This window comes from Acinonyx jubatus, chromosome E3 (genome assembly GCF_027475565.1).
Source record: "Acinonyx jubatus isolate Ajub_Pintada_27869175 chromosome E3, VMU_Ajub_asm_v1.0, whole genome shotgun sequence".
NCBI lineage: Eukaryota > Metazoa > Chordata > Mammalia > Carnivora > Felidae > Acinonyx > Acinonyx jubatus.
Genome location: NC_069398.1, coordinates 37778824 through 37801303, shown reverse-complemented (window position 1 = coordinate 37801303; position 22480 = coordinate 37778824). Strand labels below are relative to the sequence as shown.

General features: G+C 52.9%; 2 protein-coding genes across 18 annotated transcripts in view; both read right to left on the bottom strand.

Annotated features, from left to right (window-relative positions):
* MAPK8IP3 (mitogen-activated protein kinase 8 interacting protein 3) overlaps window positions 1-737 on the bottom strand; it is a 47782-nt gene extending 47045 nt beyond the window's left edge. For 8 of the 16 annotated variants that reach the window (XM_027043617.2, XM_027043614.2, XM_027043620.2 and 5 more), the window contains exon 1: window positions 283-735. In XM_027043617.2, coding sequence (XP_026899418.1) covers window positions 283-600 — 318 coding nt within the window. In that variant the 5' untranslated portion in view covers window positions 601-735. Of the gene's footprint in view, window positions 1-282 lie in introns of all 16 variants that reach the window. The other 8 variants (XM_027043611.2, XM_027043613.2, XM_027043619.2 and 5 more) reach the window with 2 other exon arrangements.
* Window positions 738-4513: 3776 nt separating this feature from the next.
* JPT2 (Jupiter microtubule associated homolog 2) lies at window positions 4514-22123 on the bottom strand. 2 transcript variants are annotated; one of them, XM_027043641.2, is made up of 5 exons: window positions 21967-22123; window positions 15681-15829; window positions 10701-10843; window positions 8102-8147; window positions 4514-7206 (listed from the first exon to the last, which is right to left on the bottom strand). In XM_027043641.2, exons 1-5 carry the CDS (start codon window positions 22008-22010, stop codon window positions 7019-7021), a joined length of 570 nt encoding a protein of 189 aa, XP_026899442.2. In that variant the 5' UTR covers window positions 22011-22123; the 3' UTR covers window positions 4514-7018. The 2 variants fall into 2 exon arrangements, with proteins under 2 accessions (XP_026899442.2, XP_026899443.2); XM_027043642.2 differs by lacking the exon at window positions 21967-22123 and adding an exon at window positions 21722-21874.
* Between the last annotated feature and the right edge of the window lie 357 nt (window positions 22124-22480).

The following is a 22480-nucleotide window of genomic DNA, read 5'->3' as shown; positions in this document are numbered from 1 at the left end:
TGGGGGTCTAGGAAACGGCTTCGCAAAAACACACACACGGGCCAAGAGAACGGACGCCTGGAGTGAGAGGTGGGTGTGGAGCGGGCAGAGAGGCCTGGCCAGAGGCTCAGGCCGCTCAGGCTGCCTGCTGCCGCTGGCTGGAGCAGCGGGGTCAGGACCCGGGGAGCGGCCGAGGGGCGCGGGGGGTGGGGGGAGGGGCGCGGGCGGGGCGGGGTCCCCCGGGCGGGAAGGGGTCCCCGGGGCGGGGCGGGTCCCCCGGGCGCCGCGGCCCGGCCCACGCACCTCCTCGGCCTGCTTGCGCAGCGCCTTCTCCCGCTCGTACTGGGTGAGCAGCTGCTCGTTGTCCTCGCGCAGCAGCTCCAGCTCCACCTCGTGCTCCTGGTTCTCGCTGAGCACCGAGTCCAGGTTCTCCAGCACGTTGACCACGAGCGGCATGAGCTCCTTGACCACCTCCTCGTCGTAGCAGTGGATGAGGCGCTCGAACTCGCGGTAGATGGAGCCGGCCAGGCCCGACACCCGCTCCGACATCACCGAGCCGGAGCAGTAGTCGTCCTGGTACACCACCACGCCGCCGCCCTCGTCCATCTGGATCTCCATCATCGCGGCCACCGCCGCCGCCAGCGCGGCCCGCTGTCCGCCGGCGCGCCCGCCCGCCCCGGCTGCCCGTAGTCCGCAGGCCGCGGCCCGTCGCCTCCTCCTCCTCCTCCTCCGCCGCCGCCGCCGCCGCCGCCGCCTCAGGGCTCGGGCGCCGCCGCCGCCGCTGCTGATGCTGCTGCTGCTGCCGCTGCCTAGGCTGCGCCCGTCAGTCAGCGGCCGGAAGTTCTGCTGCCCGGAAGTCCCGCCCGAGCCCCGCGGCGCGGCACCACTTAAGGGTCGCGGGGCCCGTGACGTAGAGGTAGCCCGCCCCCGGGACGGAAGCTCGGCCGAGCGGGGCAGGGAGCACTTCCGGTCTGGCTTGTCACGGCCGCAGCTCGCCAGCGCACGTCACCCTGAGCGGGTTCCCGCAGCTCCCACGACACTGGTCCGACTTTAAACGTCACCTCGCCCTGTCCCAGGAGCATATGGACACGGTCGTTGCGCCGTAGGGGCTGCGGCCGCAGCAGCCATCCCGCGCCTGCCGCGGCGCAGAGCTGCCTGCCCCTGAGCTCCGCGCGCGTGCCCGGGTACCGGCGAAGTGACGCTGCCCATCTTGTCCCCAAGTCCCCGAATAAGCTCTTCCACCCGGGCTGCTGCGCTGTCCTGCGTTGTGTGCAACTTCCTCAGACTCCCCGGCTTCGCGATAGCTGTAATCACCCCACTGGGTTCTGAATTTCAGGGGTTGTCCTTTCAATTTGTCCTTCTTGATCCTACATTCTATGTCTTGATAGGCTCTTATTTCCTCCACTTGCATCCACTTGAATGAAATCTCTTTAGCAAGGTTTTTGTTTGTTTGTTTGTTTGTTTTTTAAATCATAATTACAGTATCTGCAGCCTTTGCGAATCTGATTATGCGGTCTGTTATTTTGGTTGATTCTTGCTTAGGCTGCTCCTCCTTTCCCTTCCGAACTAGGATCCCTTGGATCTTTGTGGAAACACCTTGAAGTGTGAGTTTAGAGTTGCTCCACAGGGATCTGCATTTGCTTTCACCGGTATCCGAGGACACCAACGCACAAGTTACACTTGCATCTTGAGGGTCACACAGGTAGTAGTAGTTGATTAAAAACAACAGCCCCGAAACTTGTCAGGGCTTAATACGAACAGAAATGCTCTCATCCCTTTTACCTAATGAAATGCTTCAAGGTCAGTTCATCCTAACCTGACTGCACCAAATCAATGAACTCTCCTGCAGATAATGATGTCCTGAATACTATTGCACAAATTTTCCCCTTGCAACCTAATTTGCTGTATGGATGCTCACCCACCCCATTAGAGATAAACTAAGGTTTCTGTCTCAGGTCCAGATTATCTGGAGAAAAAAAAAAAACAAACAAAACATTTATTTTTGAGAGACAACATGAATGGGGCAGGAACAGAGAGGGAGACACAGAATCCAAAGTTGGACGCTTAACCGACCGAGCCACCCAGGCGCCCCCAGATTATCTGGATTCTGATGCTAGCTAAGTGACTCAGTCATCCCATTTCATTTCCAAACTGAGCCTAAAAATACTACCAACCTCCTAGGAAAGTTATGAACATTAATAAGCTAATCCATTAAAGGGGCTTCATACATTTCTAGCAATATAGTAAGGGCGCAATATAGAATTGTTAGGTTTATTCTCAAGATGAAGAGTCAGGACAAACAAGTATGTGTAATTTTTCTTTTTGAGCCAATTACAAAAAAAGCTTGTGAGTGTTTTGGGGGAATGTTCAAGACTTCTGCCTTAGGCCTTTTTTCAGAAACATGACCCCTCTGAACCTTCTTAGTACCAAATATACAGTAGGGTAGCCCCCGCTGTGAGGCCAATTGGCCACCAACTTTATTTGTTTTTATTACTAACATAACTGGGCAGACTTACTTGAAACTGGCTAAAACAGAACGAAGTTTTAACAAGATGAGCCGCTGGGCAATTCCTGATGCGTACTTGAGGACGCCACTCGTGTACTCGGGCGACATAAGCTAGAACTTGCTTTAACAGACTTCCATTCAGATTTGTAAACTAAATTGGGGCACAATTCTTTTTCCCTCTGCACATGACCCTAAAATGTAAGGTGAGTACTTGGGTTTCCAAAGTGCCGCTTTAGGGGCGCCTGGGTGGCGCAGTCGGTTAAGCGTCCGACTTCAGCCAGGTCACGATCTCGCAGTCCGTGGGTTTGAGCCCCGCGTCGGGCTCTGGGCTGATGGCTCAGAGCCTGGAGCCTGTTTCTGATTCTGTGTCTCCCTCTCTCTCTGCCCCTCCCCCGTTCATGCTCTGTCTCTCTCTGTCCCAAAAATAAATAAACGTTGGAAAAAAAAAATTAAAAAAAAAAAGTGCTGCTTTAGCCTGGCTCTGTGGCACAATGGATGGCATACTGGACTTCCAGGAGTGCGCTCGTCATGACGAGCGAAGGGCGATGTATCAAAGTGTTGATACACTTGAAATAGTACACTGTTTGTTGACTAACTGGAATTTAAATAAAAACTTTAAAAAGGTTATACTTTAATTTGCTAGGAAGTCACCTAGGACCCTGTAACGTCTCCCTTAATTCTTCCTATGCTGAATTTTGATGGCACTTCGTCGTCAAACATACAACAGGAATATTTCACTTGTGATCTTCAAGAATGCTAAGGATTAAGGAGATAATAAGAAATGACCGGGTAACACAGGAGGAACATACATTCTTGCCACGCTTGAAAATAGAACAAGTTCCGTTCCGCTAATGGAGCCAGTACATTCTGGAGAAAGCACAGGACGTGAAACGGCAACCCTTTCACGTTTGTCGATCGCTCCCTCACCGTAACATTCAGTTACATTGGTCCTTTCAGACGTGGCCACTGCCCAGCTGCTGGAGACAAATGGGTGGTGACTCTCCAGGACTGAACTGCCCTGTGGCTGGGGCCACTTTAACGTTACCAGTGCCTAGCGCACGTCTTGGGACATGCTCTGCACTCGAACACGTTTTCGGATGAACAAACGAAGACGGCGTCCGTGGCGTATGTCCGGTTTCTTTCTGATATGCTATTCTGGTGCTGGCTGTGGTCCAGCAGGGAGAATGGTGTGCAGCCTCCTGTGGGGTGGGGCTGTGAGGGGGGCCTCTCAGCAGGTGGTCTGAGTGGTTTCATCACCCTAGGTCCATGTAATGCATACTGTTTGCTTTACGACATAGGGAAATAGCTATCATGTAAGAGGGAAAGACGTTCAACCTGTGCTTTCTTTGCAGGACTTTAATCTAATGGCAGACTAAAAGCTCAGCACCACATCTACTTATTACCAAGCTTGTTACTGGAGTTGGAAATCCCACTCAAGAGGCAAGTTCAATGCTGTCATTTCTTTAGGAAAACAAGTGGTTAGGAGGAAAAAAAAAATGATTACCTTTAACTTACCTACAGAAACCCAAAAGGACACTGACAAATTCCTGTTCATTCTATTCAAAGGTAGGTCTTTGGTTTCCAAATTTAAAACTGTAAACCCATGGGGCGCCTGGGTGGCGGTTAAGTGTTTCACTTCAGTTCAGGTCATGATGTTGCAGTTTGTGGGTTCGAGCCCTGTGTTGGGCTCTGTGCTGACAGCTTGGAGCCTGGGGCCTTCTTCAGATTCTGTGTCTCCCTCTCTCTCTGCCCCTCCCCCACTCGTGCTCTGTCTCCCTTTCTCAAAAATAAGCCTTAGAACAATTTTTTTAAATAATAAAACAACCCCTGTAAATCCATAGCCTCTGAGAAGATTAACTTGGGCATCCTCTGGCTAAATGGTGCAGGGGTGGGGCGGGGAGGGGGTGAAGGCAAACCCCTTCAGCAAAGAACACCTGTGAGGGAAGGAGCAGGGTCCAGGCATTTCGGGAAATGGATGCTGAGAAGCACATGTGAACATGCACACAAAAGACTGACCCAGACTTCGAGTACGTGATTGCGAAGTTTAATTCAACGTGTATACCCAGTCCTGCTTTGTAACAAGATGCCCCTATCAAAACTACATTGTGCTGTGAGTACAGACTTCTTGTTTTTGATACAGCTCTAGAAAAAAGTTGGCACCAAATGCACATAAAAAAAATTTTAAGGCTTAATAAAAATACAGACATAACTTCTCAATGCAGCTTAGAGATTGAAAACAAGATGCTGAGTTAATGAATCTTCCAAATACAGGCAGTCCCCAGTTACAGAGCATTTTCCACATAGGAATGGCCACCCCACTGGCTCACAGGAGCAGAAAGGCCTCTCCTGCTCCTCCAGTGACCAGACCACCAGGCACCCTAAACTTGTTTCCGCGGCCCCAGGGAGGGAAGGATGGAGATCAAAGGCAGCGCATCTGTCTCCACTGCACAGAGGCTCTGGCTACAGTTCTGGTTTCCCTCCATTCCCACCCCTATTCCCCCCCCCCCCCCCATCTGTGCCTGAGATCCCTGCTGGTGGACAGAAGTAGAGAGCTCCTCCTTGCTTCCTCTCGCTGGGTGGGCAGTGAGGGCAGGGGTGAAGCCACAGGGGCCAGCACTACGGTATCAGGGTTCCTGGCAATCCAATTTGGAATTCACAAATCAGTTTCTTGCACACTGAAAACCACAAGACAGAGTCATAAATGGTACTTCATTTCTACCACGAGAACACTGCGTTAAGCACGTTAACGTGTGTTTGGGCTTAAGCCCTAACCACCATTTATGACATTTTTTAATAGGGGGGAAGATGCTCTGAGTTCCAACCAACTTTCCTATAAATGGCCATTTGAAAGGTGGAGACAGGAAGTACTTGCACGAGACAGGAAGAGTTGCATGGAATGAGTTTCTTGGCTCCAGAGAGCACAGGGCAGTTGAAAGGGGGAAAACGGTCTTTGGTTGACAAAGCCACGTGCACCAGGTTTAAGAGTGGAGCTCGGCAGGTGGCTCCCGCAGGCACTTCGGTGTCTAGGCCACGGTGGGTGTGACTGAACCCAGCGTTGTTGCTTTTCTACACTGTGATAAGGATGCAGGTGTTTTTAGCACATGGCACTGGCTTTGTAGGCACTCGTACTGACAGGTACCCCCACCCAAACCCCGTCCCCTGTGAGCTGTTGGTCCAATGTGAGTGAGCATAAGAACAGAGAATGTAGCCCTGTAGGGGCAGGCGGGAGAAGCCTTCGCCCGACAGATCAGAGCGACGGGACTCTGGCCAGCCCGTTATCTCAGCTGGCGAGTAGCAGGAATTGGCCAGTTGAGACTTCGCTATCGAACCATTTCATCTTCTGGCCCAAGGTCTCCAGGTTTCCTCTGGAAACTGAACATGGTCTGGAGGTTCTGCAAAGCTTTATAAAGAACAGCTAAGCGAACTTTGCTTCCTCTTTACTCTACCTGAGCAAGTGACTTTTTCCTAGAAAGGTGTCAGAAACAGATCAGCGTCCAGAGTCACTTATGTAAAGCTGGGATTTTATAATAGCTCTTTAGATATTATTAAAGATTCGAACCTAAGAACCCAAGGTTCAGGAGCACTGCTTCCTCCCACCGTCAACAGGACTAAAGATGTAGGAAGGATTTAAGTAACCCACTGTCTGGATGCATGTGGACAGTTTTAAAGCTGCAGAAGTCAGGGGGGCTGGCCAACAGGAAGATCTGACTTGAGAAGGGGTCTGTCCGCCTGGCTGGTGATGGGCACGGACCTAGCATGGAGGCCGCTGAGGAAAAGAGGGGACAAATCACAGTGAAACCAGCCTGCGCATGGCCAAGCGTCTGGATGGCAGACACGGAGCACCTCAAAATGCTGCCACAAAGCGTGAGACTGAGAACGACTTTTTGGTTTCTGCTGACAGCTGCCGAACACAAGCAACTGACGTGTCAGGAAATGTGTGGAGCCACACGCTGGGGCTGATGGCAAAGGAGGCACCGGGGGGCCAAGCGGCAGGCACGGGAACCGTCCTGCGGTCAACGGGCTGAGGATCTGAGGGGCCAGCCACCCAAAGACCCCACCCCCACCAGTCCCCGCCCGTAGTGTTCTGGCCAACACCTTGCTCCTGTATCCCACGGCAACACACATGTTGTATTTGATTTTCTTGCCAAGGCTTTAAATTTAAACTCTGCTGCCGTGTTAGTGATTTCTGGACCCCCGGCCGGCCAGCAGAGTGCCAGTGCGGCAAGGCCGAGGGCAACCCCATGCCACCAGGACTCACCGTGGCCCGGCCCCACTGGCCCCCGCGCCCCTCGCAGAGCCCCATCACGTCTGCAGTTACAAGCAAGTCCCGTCTTCTACCCACCAAGACAGGTCTCCCGGCAGTCTGGAAGGTGAGGTCCTCCGCGGCTCTGGGATGGCCACGTGCCCGAGCTGCGGCTTCAGATACACAACAGACCCTCTCCCCACCCGGCTCCTTTGGGCTACAAGACTACAGTATTTGAAATCCTATCTCTCCGGTGTTTTGTCTGGCTACAGGGGAAGCGGCAGCCCCTCTTAGTAGAAGGAGATACTGGATTTGCCTCCAGGCGGGTTCAGGACTTTGTTGTGAGAACGAGGGCGGGGGCCCAACCTGGGCTCGTGGCTGTCAGCTGTGGGCATGGGCACAGGCTGCTGGGTGCGGCCTGCGTCTCCAGGGCCGCCCTTCTGCCCCAGCTCTTCTCCTGGCGAGGTGCTGGCTGCGGCTGTGGGACAAAGTCAGCAGGCCATCCCGTTAGAGGCGGCCCAGCAACCAGACAGGCGAGCTCCACATAAAGACTGGCACAGACCAGCCGCCAAGGGCACACCATAACGAGCACAGAGCAAGGCTTCCGTCTTGTCCCAAGAACACATACCGATTAGCAGAGGGCATTCTTGAACCAGGGCTTCATACCATAAACTCTGGAAAATTCCTTAAGTTAATTATTCCTTGACACTGCTTTTTGGACCCCATTCCCCTTTCTTCCACGTCAAGAACAAATAACAAAGTTTCTGAACTTGAGCATGACGAGGAAGAGAGGGATCCAGCAAGGTGAGGCAAGGCTTGTGGACAGTCACTCAGCCTTTCTAGATGAAGGCACTCCCGTTTATCTTGGTTCCCCATCGGGGGAGTGGTGACTCTCAGCACAGGCTGGCACGCACCTGCCAGCGGGGCAGCTCTCCCCGCCACACACAGGCCTCACGTTTCCCCCCCTTCCCACTCCACCGGTCTTGCTGTCCCCTGTGTGCTTCTCTTCTGCATCAGTGCTGCCTGTGCTACCCTCGGTCATACGTCCATTCAAGGCTTCAGATCCCTGCCCTTCACTACATGACATCAGCTTCTAGAAGGGGACCCCCAGTCTTAGACGTAGGCTGACCACCAATGACAAGAAGTGAAGAAAGGCCCATGGCGGCCCACTGGGAAGTTTTCACCCACCCAACTGAGCCCACGTCCCTGGCTTTCTTCGAATACTACACATCCTCTCAGCAACAAACACGACCTTGCCTGTTTTTGTCAGCAGGCTGGAAGGGGCATGGAATATTCCCTCATCCCCTGGGGACACACCAGCAACTCTCCCAGAGCGAGCACACTCAGGGGAGGGACAGAAAACAGCAGCTCACCTTTAGGGGCCGACTTTGGGTCTTCTTCGCACAAGAACACGTGGTCCTGCAACAAGGCAAAACGCAGGTCAACACATGATTCAGAAACATTTTACCCACCTTCAAATGTATGATAAAAATCGGAGCACAGACGGGTTTGTTTACTTTTAACTTTTAAAAATGTTTTCACTGTGGAGAATTTTACCCACGGACGGTGACACAAACCCCCACGTAACATACTGCAGCGACAGAGACGTGAGCTCTCTGCCGTCTGGGGCTCAGCCACACTTCCAACTGCGATGTTGAGCGCCTTTTTTTCCTCTAATTTATTGTGAGAGAGACCACGTGCGCATGTGAGCGCAAGCAGGGAAGGGGCAGGAGAGAGGGGTAGAGAGAGAATCCCAAGCAGGCTCTGCACTAGTGTAGAGCCTAACGTGGGCCTTCATAAATCACAAACTGAGATCCTGACCTGAGCCAAATGAAGAGTCGGACGCCTAACCGACTGGGCCCCCAGGGCGCCCCTGCTGAGCATGTTTTTATGTGCTTACTTATAGATCTTCTTTGGGGGAAACGTCCAGTCAAGTCCTTTGCCCATTTTTGAATCAGACTGTCTTTCTGTTGCTGAGTTTCGGAAGTTCTTTATGTATTCCTGAGAATAAACGGCTATCCGATGATAGGATTTGCAACGCAAACGATCTCTCCCGCTCTATGGGTTGTCTTTTCATTTTCCTAACAGTGTCTTTTGATGCACTTAAGTCTAAAAAATTTCTTTTAAAGATTTTTAAGTAATCTCTACATCCAACGTGGGGCTTGAACTCATGACCCTGAGATCAAGAGTCACACACTCCTACTGACGGAGCCAGCCAGGCGCCCCTAAAGTTTTCAATTTTAATGAAATCCAACGTACTTACTTAAAATTTTGTTCCCAGTGTTTAGTGTCACGTTTATGAAACCACTGCCAAAACCACGCAAACACTGATCAGGCACCCGGCCAGCTCCATCAGAAGAGCTCTTAGGGGTCATGGTCGTGAATGTGAGCCACATTGGGTGCACATTATTTTAAAATGAAATCTTAACAAACACAACAAAACAAAGCACAAAAAAAAGATTGTGAAGAGTCATCCCTATGTTTTCTTCTAAGAATCTTACTGCTTTAACCCTTAAATTTCGATCTTGGATCCATTTTTAGTTCACATCTATACACAGTGTGAGCTAGGAGTCCACCTCCACTCTCTGGCACGCGCATATCCAGTTGTCCTGGCGGAAGAGACTGTCCTCCCCCATCAAAATGACCCAGGCGTCCTTGTGCAAGAACCAATTAAACCCGCACGTGAGGGTCTATTTCTCAGCTCTCCGTGCTACTCCGCGGTCTCTGTGTCCTTAGGCCAGCACCACACTGTTTGGACGAATGGAACTTTGTACCGAGTTCTGAGACTGGGAAGTGAGAGCCATCCAACTTTGTTCTTTGTCAAGCTGTCCGGCCACTCGGCGTTCCTTGAGATTCCCTATGAATTTTAGGGTGGGTCTTTCCCTTTTTTACAAACAAAAAGTAAAACCAAACCAAACAATGCGGTTGGGACTTTGATAGGAATTGTATTCTTTTAAATTTTTTTTAACGTTTATTTATTTATTTGGGGGGGGGGCACAGAGAGAGAGCGAGTGAGAGAGAATCCCAAGCGGGATCCACACTGTCAGCGAGGAGCCCGACGCGGGGCTTGAACTCTGGAACCATGAGAGGACGTGAACCAGAATCAAGAGTTGGATGCTCAACCCGCTGAGCCACCCAGGTGCCCCAGAAGTGTAATGTTCAATCTCTTTTTAACCGTCGGGATTACTGACTGGCCTCCTGTGACTGCTACGTAGAGCCCTCTATTTTGCATTACTCTGCCTGAATCCCTGTGGTATCAATTAATGTGAAGTTCGGTCTGACTCTGCCTCGATTTTTTGACAAGAATTCAAAGGTGGTCTATGATGTTCTATCAAAAGGAACAGCCTGTAATTTCTGGTGGTCCCGTCTTGTGATGTTGCGGTGTAAGCCCGGGGGATTCCTAAGCTTATCCCCCACATGATGTCAGCCACAGATGCTCATCGCCGAGATCCACAGTTTCATTACAAGTTGGCAAAATGGTGATATTTGAATTCTGTTATTCCTTCCTTATTTTTGGCTGAGTACTCCCGTAAAAGGAAAACTCCCTCCACAGCAGCCACCCTGAGGTGCGGCTCACGCGGGAATGCTGGCACATGGTACATTCTGTCCTCCGGCACTCTCCCGGCAACAATTAGACTTTTCCAAGTATGATGATGAGCCCATGAATTCGAAACACCGGAGCAAGTTTAATCTAATGGGGCTGCTGTGCTCCCGGTGACCACTAGCACCTGCAGGGAAGGACGGTCGCCCAGGTCGCCCATCGGCACACGAGACCAGCTTCCCAGGCTACAGTCATCACGAGGCTGGCGTGTAGTCTCCCGTGACTCAGGGGAGATGGGAAACCCTGTGACTAGCGACCGCACTCAGGAAAACCAACGTCAGCCACCTTGCCTCCTCCCCCTCACACACCACACCTGCCTCAGAGCCTTTGTTTTTCCTACTTTCGCGTGTGCTACCTGACGTAGCCCATACCTTGGGTTTGTTTGGGTGTGCTGAAGGTGTCGTAGCAGCAACTGGGGACCCAAAGATATCACTGGTCTTCCCACCGGGTGGGTTGAGACGTTGTCGCGTCTGCAGAGGCGTGGATTCGTCAAAGATACCGCTTCCTTTCCCCCCTGTGGAAACAATTACACAACAGTGAGCAAACCCACGACATCCATCTGGTCCCATCCTCGACGTTCATTACTTCAGAGACCTCTCCTCCTAGGGACACCTCAATGCCAGTCCCTGGTTTAGGCCAACAAGGTTGGGGTGATTGGGTTGATGAGGGTCCCTAAAGCCCTATGTCAGACCTGCTTTTTTGGGGGCCTTCTGGGACCTTCATTTCTGGAAGCTGAACCGGGCTGGCCTCTAGAGACAAGACGGTAAGGTGGCATAAAACACCACTTCCCATCTACTAAAATTTCCTTAACTTTGAACTTGGTGTGTTGTCTGTTGAACAGTCTTCTTCATTAAACCCGTGAAAAGTCCTTTATGTTAAAAGCAAATAGCTGTTGCACTTTTAGGTCAGACAGACATAAATGAATTTAACAACATGTCATATTCAAGGCAGACCTGTAATCTGGAAAATAACACAGATCAGTCATTCTTCTGACCTCATTCTGGCCAGAACGCCCAGTGACAACTACATGTGTCAGCAAATTTCAGACACGGAACGCCTTGCAGTACAGGTAAGGGACTTGATGAGTCATAATGAAGATATGCATCTAATGCCTAACTTTTCACAGCTGATGACTCTGACCAGACACCAAAGTCAACGCCCAAAAGCCTCCGTGAAGCAGAGATGGCTGTCACACAATGCCAGCTGGCCGTCTCTTCACTCCACAGATGCCAGCTCCTCTCGGCACGCGGGGGCGGGAGGGCTGTCACAGTCACGGCCCTCAGGTACCAAGGATGTACCTTAAAATCTCACAAGAGAAAAAAAGATGCATCCCACTAACTAGCTAGGTGACCACACACAAATTACTTGGCCTTTCTGTGCCCGCAAATCCTCAACTGCAGAATGAAAGGACCTTGCTCACAGCGCTGTGAGCGGATTCAATGCCTCACTGTAGCTCAGACATCACATGCTTAGAAGGATGCCAGGGACACAAATGCTCCAGAGCGTTCGCTGTGTTGTCTACGTACCGATAACAAAACATCTCCTGGATGTATATACCGCTCAGCGACAAAAGGCACACAACATTCTGTACAGCGTATATTCACTTGTATCTGAATCAACAAAGTGGTTACTCCACGTCCCCCCACCCCGCCCCGGGGGGCCGTGTGCACATAGGACACGGGATGGACGGGGTGCAGGACTCACGACTGCTTATCATGTCATTTTTCGCAGCGCTGAGCTCTGCCTACTGTTTAAGAAACCACGTGGCGAGCAGTCCCTGCTTGGCTCTAGTAACACGCACGGCTGACACGGAGAAACACGAGCACGCAGGCCCGTGGGCTCCCAGGGGATGGGCTCCACCGCCAGAGTGGATGGTGACCCAGAGCGGCTGCTGGGATGCCAGTGTCCCGGGGCCGCCTGTGCAGGAAGCGGGCGCATGCTTGTGTCACCTTGGGGTGTCCACACACCTTGCCCTCCCAGGCCCTGCACACCGGGCTGGGGAAGCCAGCACAGCATGGCACAGCACTGGACTGCGGGGGGAGCTCCTGAACAGCCACTTGCCAACTGAGCCTGGACAAGTGGCTCCAACCCTCTGGCCTTGTGTGTCAACTGTCAGGAGGCGATACGTAACAAGAGGACCGACCTAGGGCGGCTGGTGAGGGGGCAGCAAGTCTAGGGGGCAGAGCGGGACCGGGCAGATGAGCCCTCAGTGATCCCCAGTGATGCTGCTGAGCTACAGTCAGCAAAAGCGTCTCCACCACAAAGTGGAGAAAAGTACTGCTGAAGGTCGTCCCATACTGTGTTGTTTCTGGTTGTGCTACAAAGCCTTAATTAAATTCTTTTAAAAATGTGCACTCAGCTTCTAAAAAAAATGGAACATAAAAGTAACTCAATTTGGGGGCACCTGAATGGCTCAGTCGGTTAAGCGTTGGGCTCAGGTCATGATCTCACGCACGGTTCTGAGATTGAGCCCTGCTTTGGGCTCTGCGCTGGGCGTGGAGCTCGCTTAGGATTGATTCTCTGTCTCCCTCTCCCTCTCCCTGCCCTCCCCCCACGTGCACGCATGTGCTGGCTCTCCCTCTCAGAAAGACAAACAAAAGTAACTCAAGTTGAAGTTTTTGGCTAAAGACACTGATCATTAAGGAAAAAAACCTTTTTTTAATGTTTTATTTTTTTAAGAGCACATGACTGGCAGAAGGGCAGAGAGAGGGAGACAGAGGATACGAAGCAGGTTCTGAAGCAGGCTTCACGCTGACGCACGGAGCCCGACACAGGGCTCGAACTCACGCACCTCTAGATCAGGACCTGAGCCGAAGCCGGACGCTCAACCGAGCCACCCAGGTGCCTCCAAAATTTTTTTTAATTATAAAATGTAACTGAAAATCTCCTAAGACATAATTGTCTCAAATAACGACACAGCCAACACCCAGGTCACCGCCGGCCGAAGCGTACAGAGGACGACCAGCTCCCAGAAGCCTGCGTGTCTCCCCCACCCCAGGTCACCACACGCCTGAGTTTTGTGGAGACCGTGGCATTGTCGGTGTGCTGCTCCTGTGTGTAGGTCCAGCCCTACACAGTACAGCTCTGTTCCTGCCCTTTACGAGGGGTCAGCCTGCTTGTCTGCTGGTCGACATTTACCTGGGCAATGAATTCAGCTCTGAGGAAGGAAAGGTGCTCGATGCACTCATAACCGAAGGAAGATAAAGTCAAGGTGTGCTCTTTGAAGAATCAAAGTGCGTAAGACAGACATGGTGTCGGCAGGGTGGGGAGCACGTGCGGCACAGGGGGTGGCCGACATGGGGGGCAATTTTAAATGATCCCGCAATTCCATTTCTAGACACTTATCACAACTGGTTTTCCAGGTGATAAGTTCAGAACACGAGCACTGGAGTCCAGAAAAGTGCCATCCGAGGGCTAGTTCCGCCCCTGGTGAGGTGTGAGGTCCAGGTGCTGCAGGGAACCCCCTGAGCCTGTTTCCCTCTCTGTAAAGAACCCCGCCCCCCCAACCTCCTAGGGGTGTAGAGACAAAGCACCGTGCACAATCCCTGAAAAATATCCGGTTCCTGTTGTTAGAACTGGAGGACAAGCTGTGGGAGATGTGAGCCGGGCAGCCAGCGGAGCCCACGCGTGAAGGGTCGGTGAGCACTGGGCCCGACCACGCCGGTGAGTCCTCAGCGATGATGGCGAGCTAAGTCACACCCTCCGCCCCGGACACGTGGGCAGGGGCTTAGGTCTGCAGGGCGGGGCACGCTGGCACGCTTCCCTTTCAGGCTTCCCTTGAGAGTTCCACACAGATGGTTTCCAAAGAGCACCTGGCAGGACCGAAAACAGGCCCCAAACCACAGGACCACGAGGTCCATGCAGGAACCCAGCCCAGGGAGTGAGTTCCGGCAGCTGTGGCCACATCTTGGGACCACACACCACACAGAGGCTCTCCTGTTCTCCTTCTCTCTCCAACCAGGAGGGGCCCAGGCTGCCCACTGGGGAATCACTGGAGGGTGTGCAAAGCAGCACCGCCATACTTCCCAGGGAACTCGCCACCCCAGGGGCAGCCCCAGACACCCTGCCGAGCCAGCGGCCAGTCGTAGGTGCAAGAGGCACATAAGGTAACCTACACGGCTATCGCTGACACACAGGAAGTGCAGGGCTGACCCCTCCAGCCCACACCTGTACGCCAGATACGAGGAGAATGTTGCTCACTTTGAAGAACTCCTGCTTCTTCTGCTACACCCACAACTTTAACCCTCCGCCCTCCCTCGCCATAAGAAAACCACCAACCAAACACAGAACTAGCCGTTCCTCTAGGGTTTGGTAAAGAAACACGTGCAGCAGGGCTGCAGCGGCGTGGGGAGCTGTTCGAGCCTCGCTTCCGCGGCGTCTGCCATCTGGGTCCGGCCTCTCAGATCTTCACTGATGAACAAATGTTATTCTCCCCAGGATACAGGTAACTATCAGCGTGGTCACTCAACTGGATAGTCTATCAGTCAAAAAACATTTTTCTAAGACTGTCTCACTGTGACTACTGGAAGGTGGGCCAAACGGTAAAGCGTTATATGAACAGAGTCATCTTTTTAGAGCTTCTATCCCATTGACAACTGGATTAAAATGCTCTCCCTAGAGGCGCCTGATGGCTCAGGTCACGATCTCACGGTTCCTGAGCTCGAGCCCCACATCAGGCTTTGCACGGACAGCACGGAGCCTGCTTGGGATTCTCTCTGCCCCTCCCCTACTTGTGCATGCGCTCATGCTCTCTCTCTCAAAAATAAACATAAAATATCTATTATATAAATATTCTCCCTAAGAAAAATGTTTAAATGCGTAACCTGCACATAATTTCTGAAATCACAAGGGGCCCTTCAAACAACTGGGAGAGCCTCCCTTGGTGGGAACCGAACCCCTTCGTCTCCTCTGTATCCTCAGGGCCTGGATTCAGCCAGGGTCTTTGGTCCGAGGAAGGAGGATTCAAGAATGACTGAGCCACCTTCAGACAAAAAGCAGAAGTCAGGATAAAACTGTCCATACATTCCAGGGGCGCTCAGGGGGCTCAGTCGGTTAAGCATCTGACTTAGGCTCAGGTCATGATCCCACGGTTCGTGGGTTAGAGCCCCACATCGGGCTCTATGCTGACAGGTCAGAGCCCAGAGCCTGCTTCGGATTCTGTGTCTCCCTCTCTCTCTGCCCCTCCCCCACTCACACTCTGTCTCTCTCTCTTCTTCAAAAATAAACAAACATTAAAAACATTTTTAAAAAAAGGGGGGGGTCAGCACAAAGAAATAAAAAATGTTATCAAAAGAGCAGCATAGAACAGAACAGACAGAGGCAGAAGGATTAATGGCTCACAAAGGTCCTACCTGGGGGATTGGTCCTCTTAGGTATGTTCTGAGGCTCTTCAGTTGGTCCAAAAATATTAGATGCCATCCTATTGGGCCTGCTTGAAGGAGCAGCTTCTTCTGGACTTCCAAAGAGATTGCTGGCCTCTCCTCCCGGGGGCTTCATGGCCCTACAAGCACAGAGGGAGTGTGAGTCACTGATGGCCCTGGACATCACCATTCAGGCAGTACGGCGTAACCACACAGGACAAATACACCTTCTGATGTCTAAGAAAAAAATTACAATTATTTGACACTAGCTCCTCTAGAAATGGTACACTTGCAAATTATTGTGACCCTGTGGTAAGTAAAATTAATTTCCCTAACACAAAGTGACAGCCACATTCAGTAGAGTTTAATGCTAATTTTAATTAGTACACAAGAGTACACAATACTACAAACACAATTGGGGTGCCTGGCTGGCTCAGTCGGTGGAGCGTGTGACTCTTGCTCTTAGGGTCGTTAGTTCAAACCCCACGTGGGGTGTAGAGGTTGCAGAAATTCCTTAAAGAATTAAATTTAAAAAATTAAAAATTTAATGCCACAAACGCATTCAGTAGTGTTTAATATCGTAGCTGACATGTGTTAAGTACTTACTATTTCCGTCAACTGTTCCAAGGAGCGCACACAACAAACCCTCTAAGGCAGGCAGTATTTTCACAGACGGTGCATCAGAGACAGAGAAAAGTCAAAGAAAGGTCGTGTGGGAAGGAGCAGAACCAGAAGGCAGGCCCAAGCAGTCTGGGTCTAGAGTGCAGACTACAGCCTCAGGCCTCTGTTAAAGGCCTCTAGAAGAAACGAGGGTCAGGACTGATCTGCGCAGTCCACACTAGAGTAATCACCTCGGGTCCTGAAGTCCGGTAAAACCAATAGAATGCCGATCAGAGAGATCGGAGGACACACCCACCAGCACAACTGCTGGCTTCACCTCAGCACACAGGCACCACGTGACCACTCGGGCACCCCCCCGCAGCATCTACCCCAAGTCTCGACCGGTGAGAAAACAGCCTGCATCATTTGGAGGCTTTCAGGAAACATTTATGAAGGGGAAGACTGGGACCTCGAGTCACTTTTTATGGCGGTAACTGAAGAGTTAAGAAACTTTCACAAAGCTCTGCCTGGACTCCCCCAGAGCTTCAAACCACGTCAGTAGAGCAGTGGTGCACCGAGTTTGTGTGCATCTTTGCAGAACACGTACAAAGATCTTAAAAATGCATTTTAAAGGCGAGAAGGCACTATTGAAACAGACTTTGAAACCGGGGAGCGGCCCGTGTGCCTTCACTAGTCCTGGGCAACCGGACCATGCTACAGACAGGGGGAAACTGAAGGAAACTCAGAGCTCGAAACCACGTGAAATGCATGAGGCTTTGCAAGCACTGCGCATGACTTAGGTCACAAGAAAAAAAAAAAAAGACATTTAAAATGCTTTTTGTTTCCTTAAAAGAGCTAGAAAGGGAGGGGTGCCAGTCGGTTAAGCATCTGACTGGCTCAGGTCATGATCTTGCGGTTTGTGGGTTCAAGCCCCATGTCGGGCTCTGTGCTGATGGCTGTGTCTCCCTCTCTCTCTGCCCCTCCTCCACTCGCACTCTGCCTCTAAAATAAATAAACATTAAAAAAATTAAAAAAAAAAATAAAGAGCTAGAAAGGGAGCTGACCATGGACTATAATTTAAAGTGAAGGGTGTTCTCAGACTCTCTCTGGCTGTAAAGCAGGACTGCAGAAAAGTACCCCTCTGCTTTATACAGGGCAGATGACGTGCCAGCTGGGACCCAGACACACTCCACGGGCAAGCCTTGCTATACCACGCGCCAGCAGGCCTTCCACATGGTGCCGGTGCTGAATCCCTGGCTGCCTGGGAGGGTGGGGAAGGTGGATACCTACTCAGCAGTTAGTATTTCCTTAACGATTTGGTGAAGGAAAAAAAGTTACTTTCATTTGAGAGAAAAAAAAAAAGAAAAAAAGAAAACCAGTAACGAGATTTAAATTAGGAAGTTAAAAAAAATTTTTGTTTCTAACATTTATTTATTTTTGAGAGACAGAGCAAGATAGAGCATGAGTGGGGGACTGGCAGAGAGAGAAGGAGACACAGAATCTGAAGCAGGCTCCAGGCTCTGAGCTGTCAGCACAGAGACTGATGCAGGGCTTGAACCCACCAACTGTGAGATCATGACCTGAGCCAAAGTTGGATGCTTAACCAACTGAGCTACCCAAGCACCCCAGAAAGTTCTTAATAAGGTCAGGTTCTGGGGCGCCTGGGTGGCTCAGTCGGTCAAGCGGCCGACTTCGGCTCTGGGCATGATCTCGCGGTCCGTGAGTTCGAGCCCCGCGTCGGGCTCGGTGCTGACAGCTCAGCGCCTGGAGCCTGTTTCAGATTCTGTGTCTCCCTCTCTCTGATCCTCCCCCGTTCATGCTCTGTCTCTGTCTCAAAAATAAATAAACGTTAAAAAAAATAATAATAAGGTCAGGTTCTGCAGTGACAGGGCAGAACCTGCTTGGAATTCCCTCTGTCTCCACCTCTCCCCCTCTTGCACCTGTGCTCTCTCAAAATAAACTAAAAAAAAAAAAAAAAAAAAAAAAAAAAAAAAAAAACAACCCAAAAGGTCTTAATAAGACCTCAGGTCACCTACTTTGTTGGCGACCACACTAAGGCCATCTGACTTCTACACCATTTATAGATCACACAGCCCAGTCTCACACTCCTGGCTGGCTACAGCAGGCCAGACATTCTCGGGTTTCTACAACCATCTCGCTGACAAATGGGATGGGGATCTGCAATCTTCAGAACTGAACTGAATTTATCATCAAGACTTCAGCTGAGTTCAAATTCCTATTTTACGAGTTTACTTGAAACATGGCTCTTCCTTCAACCTCCCAGGTCCTGCTCTAATCTGAAGCGGATTCCTTCTGATTCAGAGCTCTTTAGGACTCTCTCCACAACCTTGTAATTTCCCGGTCCCCTGTGCGCTGCACCCTTGCTTCGCTCATCCGGGAGCCCAAGTGCCTGTCCCTGGGCATGTGCACCATACCCTGTGCACGGAAAGATGGCAAGAGCAAGTCCTGAGCCTGGAGCAGCTTTGTTTGTGGGGAAAGCCAGCGCCGTGCGCAGGGGGCTCTACTGTTCCAATCAGCGATGCCACTGAGCGCTAGGTCTTACTGGAACTTAAGATCTCTGTGGAGGAAGCAAGGCCCAAATTGAGTCTGTGGTCTCTGTGTGGGAGGGGTACTCCCGGGGGCAAAGGAGGGAAGCCAGAGTTACTGGAAATGACCAAATATTAATTTGGGGTGGTGGAAATATAGCGCTTATTACATTATGCTATATACCTTCCTGAATTTTATTTTACGTTGAAAACAAAGGGAGCACAGGAAGCCCAGAATGCTGCAGTCAAGAGATCGCTGTGCCTACTGACCAAGCTATCTGGGTGGTGACATCTTCATCACAAGGCGTGGGGTGGGCACTAGGGCTGCCCACCCTTGGAGCAGATCTGCAGACCGCACAGGCTGCCCAACAGGATCTCAAATAAGGGGACTGAGAGTGAAAGAGGTTATTCTGATAAAAACAGAACCCATGGCAAAGGCTCCGAGTGGCCTCCAGGAGGCTCATTACCAGGAGCAGTTATCACTAGGACACTACCTGCAGGGAGGCAGATGGGAATACTGGTGAGTTCAGAACTCCCAAAGGAGGGGCACGATCCAATGACCTTTTTCTCTCGTCTTACCCCTCAATACATTCCAATAAAAGCATTCAAGTACACAAGAGGAGCAAGAGGGCACGTGACAAAGAAAAGCCACAGATAAAGCTCAAGGGGACGGCGGTACCAGCAGAGGCAGGTCCCCGTGCCCCTGACCCTCCCTCCGAGAGCTCGCGTCCGGGTTTCAGAAAAGCTTTCTGGGGACTGCTCAGACTTGGAGAGAAGCGGTAACAAGACTTTCCAAACGCACAGTTTACAGCTTAGGTGGATGACCTCAGACTAATGCTGGCTGGAGTGTGACGCCTGTACGGCTCAAAATCTCTTTAACACAAGATAACCCCTTAGCAAGAGAGGAGAAGATGTAGGCTCTTCAAAGAGGAAATCCCGGCCGGGTGGTCTTGCAGCCACCACTTGACTCCCTCCCTCAACAGCCAAAGAAAGGTGAGCCTTACAAGGCCCATCCGGCTAATCAATCCCTTTAACACGGCTGCGGAAACCCAAAGCTTGTGACCAATCCCAGCAGCAGCTTCCAATCACATTGAATCATTCAACCAAGAAGACTGCTTTTCCTTCTTCAACGTTCGCCAAGAAATTGTCTCCTGTCCATAATACCCTCTCCAAAGGAAGCGTGAACTGATACTTTAGAGCAGAGGCTCTGCAGCTCGAGAAGTCCATAGGACACCAGCGTTAGGGTGTTTATTCGTTAACGCCAACGTTTATTGGGCATCCAGTGCCAGGCCATGTGCATGACAGGGGACAGACCCAAGGACATAAATGAGAAAGTGCTAGAAGGGGCCTCCACCCAGCGGGCACAAGTGATGCTCCCCAGTGGTTCCTGAGCACCAGAATATGGGCGCATTCTGGGCACTGCGGGATGAACCTCTGGCCCCCGCCAGTACACATCTAGACGTATGTGACTGGATTGATAGCTAATTACCTGGTCAGGTGTAGAAGTGACGACTGCCCTAACTCCCCCGGATGTACAGGGTTTCAGCAAATCAAAGCGGTTCTTTGAAGCAATATTTACACTGTATCGATCTCAACAGCTGCTACACACACATATTCCCTTCTACTTTTAGGTCAAGGCTGGGGCACAGAAGAGGCTCACGATAATTGGAACTTGTCGGCATCTACACCTCCCCCCCCCCCCCCAAGACTCTACAGTACAAGCTGGCTGCTCCAGTGCCAAGACAGACCTTCTCCCTAGCTCTGGCAACTGTAATCTATGTGACTTCTAATACCCACACAGCGTTTACAAGTTAAAAAGAAAGCTTGCCATGTATTCCTGAATGTTGAAGCCCAGTCAGAAACCCAACAATTGGTCATTTGCTTCTACCACTTGCAGTAAGCCTGGTTCTCCATCAGCAAGGCAGGGAAGACACTGCCTGGCTCCCAAGCTATAGGGTTAGGGGAGGGCAGCGCCTGGTCCCACAAGGCCCCGGAATCAGGGGAGGGCAGCGCCTGGCCCCACAAGGCCGTGGGATCAGGCGAGGGCAGCGCCTGAGGGGAGGGCAGCGCCTGGCCCCACAAGGCCCTGGGATCAGGGGAGGGCAGCGTCTGGCCCAACGGGGCTGCGGGACCAGGGGAGGGCAGAATCCCACCACATGGGTCTGCGGTATTAGGGGAAGGCACAGGGGTTGGCCCCACGGGGCTGCGGGATCAGGGGAGGGCAGGACCCCGCCACATGGGTCTGTGGGATTACGGGAAGACACAAGGGTTGGCCCCACGGAGCTGCAGGATCAGGGAGGGCAGGACCCCGCCACACGGGTCTGCTGGATTAGGGGAGGACAGGAGCTGGCCCCACAAGGCTGCAGGACCAGGGGAGGGCAGGGCCCCACCACATGGGTCTGCGGGATTAGGAAAGGGCAGGGGCTGCAGGATCAGGGGAGGACAGCACCCGGCCTCACAGGGCTATGGGACCAGGGGAGGGCAGGGTCTGGCCCCACGGGGCTGCGGGATTAGGGGAGGGCAGCGCCCGGCCTCACAGGGCTATGGGACCAAGGGAGAGCAGAGCCCAGCCCCAAGGGGCTGCGGGACCAGGGGAGGGCAGCTCCCGGACTCACAGGAGCTGGCTCCTCGGAACTGCGGGATTAGGGGAAGGTAGGGCCCCGCCACATGGGGCTGTAGGATTAGGGGAAAGCAGCGCCCGGCCCCTCGGGATTAGGGGAGGGCGTGGGCTGGCCCCACGGGGCTGCGGGATTAGGGGAGAGTAGCGCCCGGCCCCACAGGATGCAGGATCCAGAAGGACACCCACGGTGACCCCCCACCTCTCGGCCCCGTCCACCGCACACCGGCGCTAGCACGGGGTCCGGGAGGGCGGGTCCGCGTACGCACCGGCATGGCCCCGAGGCAGCACACCGCTCGGCCAGCGTCCCCGGGCGCGCCGGACACGGAAGGGAACGCGGGCCCGTGGTGAGACGCGAGGGGCGGCGCGCCTCGGGCCTTCCGCCGAGACCCTAGCGGGCGCGGGGAACGCGTCCCGCCTGAGAGCCCGCCTCTCGGACGGGGAAGAGGGGGCCTCGGCTCTGTGAGGTCACTCGTCACCCGCGCCCCGCCACGTGGCCGCGCCCGCCACGCACCTGGAGCCGGACCGGCTGCCCTCGCTATCCAGGCCCTGGAACATGTCGCCCGCTGCCCGGCGCCTCCTGCCCCGCTGTGCCGCCGTTCCCGCCCGGCCCTACGCAGCGCGAGGTCCGTCCGCCGGAGTCCATTAGATATCGCCAATGCCAGTCACGCCGCCGCAGCCAATAGTGACGCCTGGCCCCGCCCCCGCCCCGCCGGACAGGCCCTGGACGAGGCCCGCGCCGCGCTCGCAGCCGATTGGTGAGAACAGATGCCGCTCAGACCCCGGGCGCCGACATTGGGCAGCAGGGCGGCAGGGGCGGAACGTAGCCCCACCCGAGGCGGACGCCAGGGCCCTCCCCCCCCCCCCCGATCCCCTTGCGCAGGCGCGGGCCGCGCACCCCCGGAAGCGCCTCAGGGCCGGGGACCGCCGCCCGCCCTGGAGGCGCGCGGGACTGCCCGGCGTGCGGCAAGCGCCCACTAGCCGGGCTGCAAAGATGTCACTCGGAGACCGCGCGAAGGAGAGGCTCA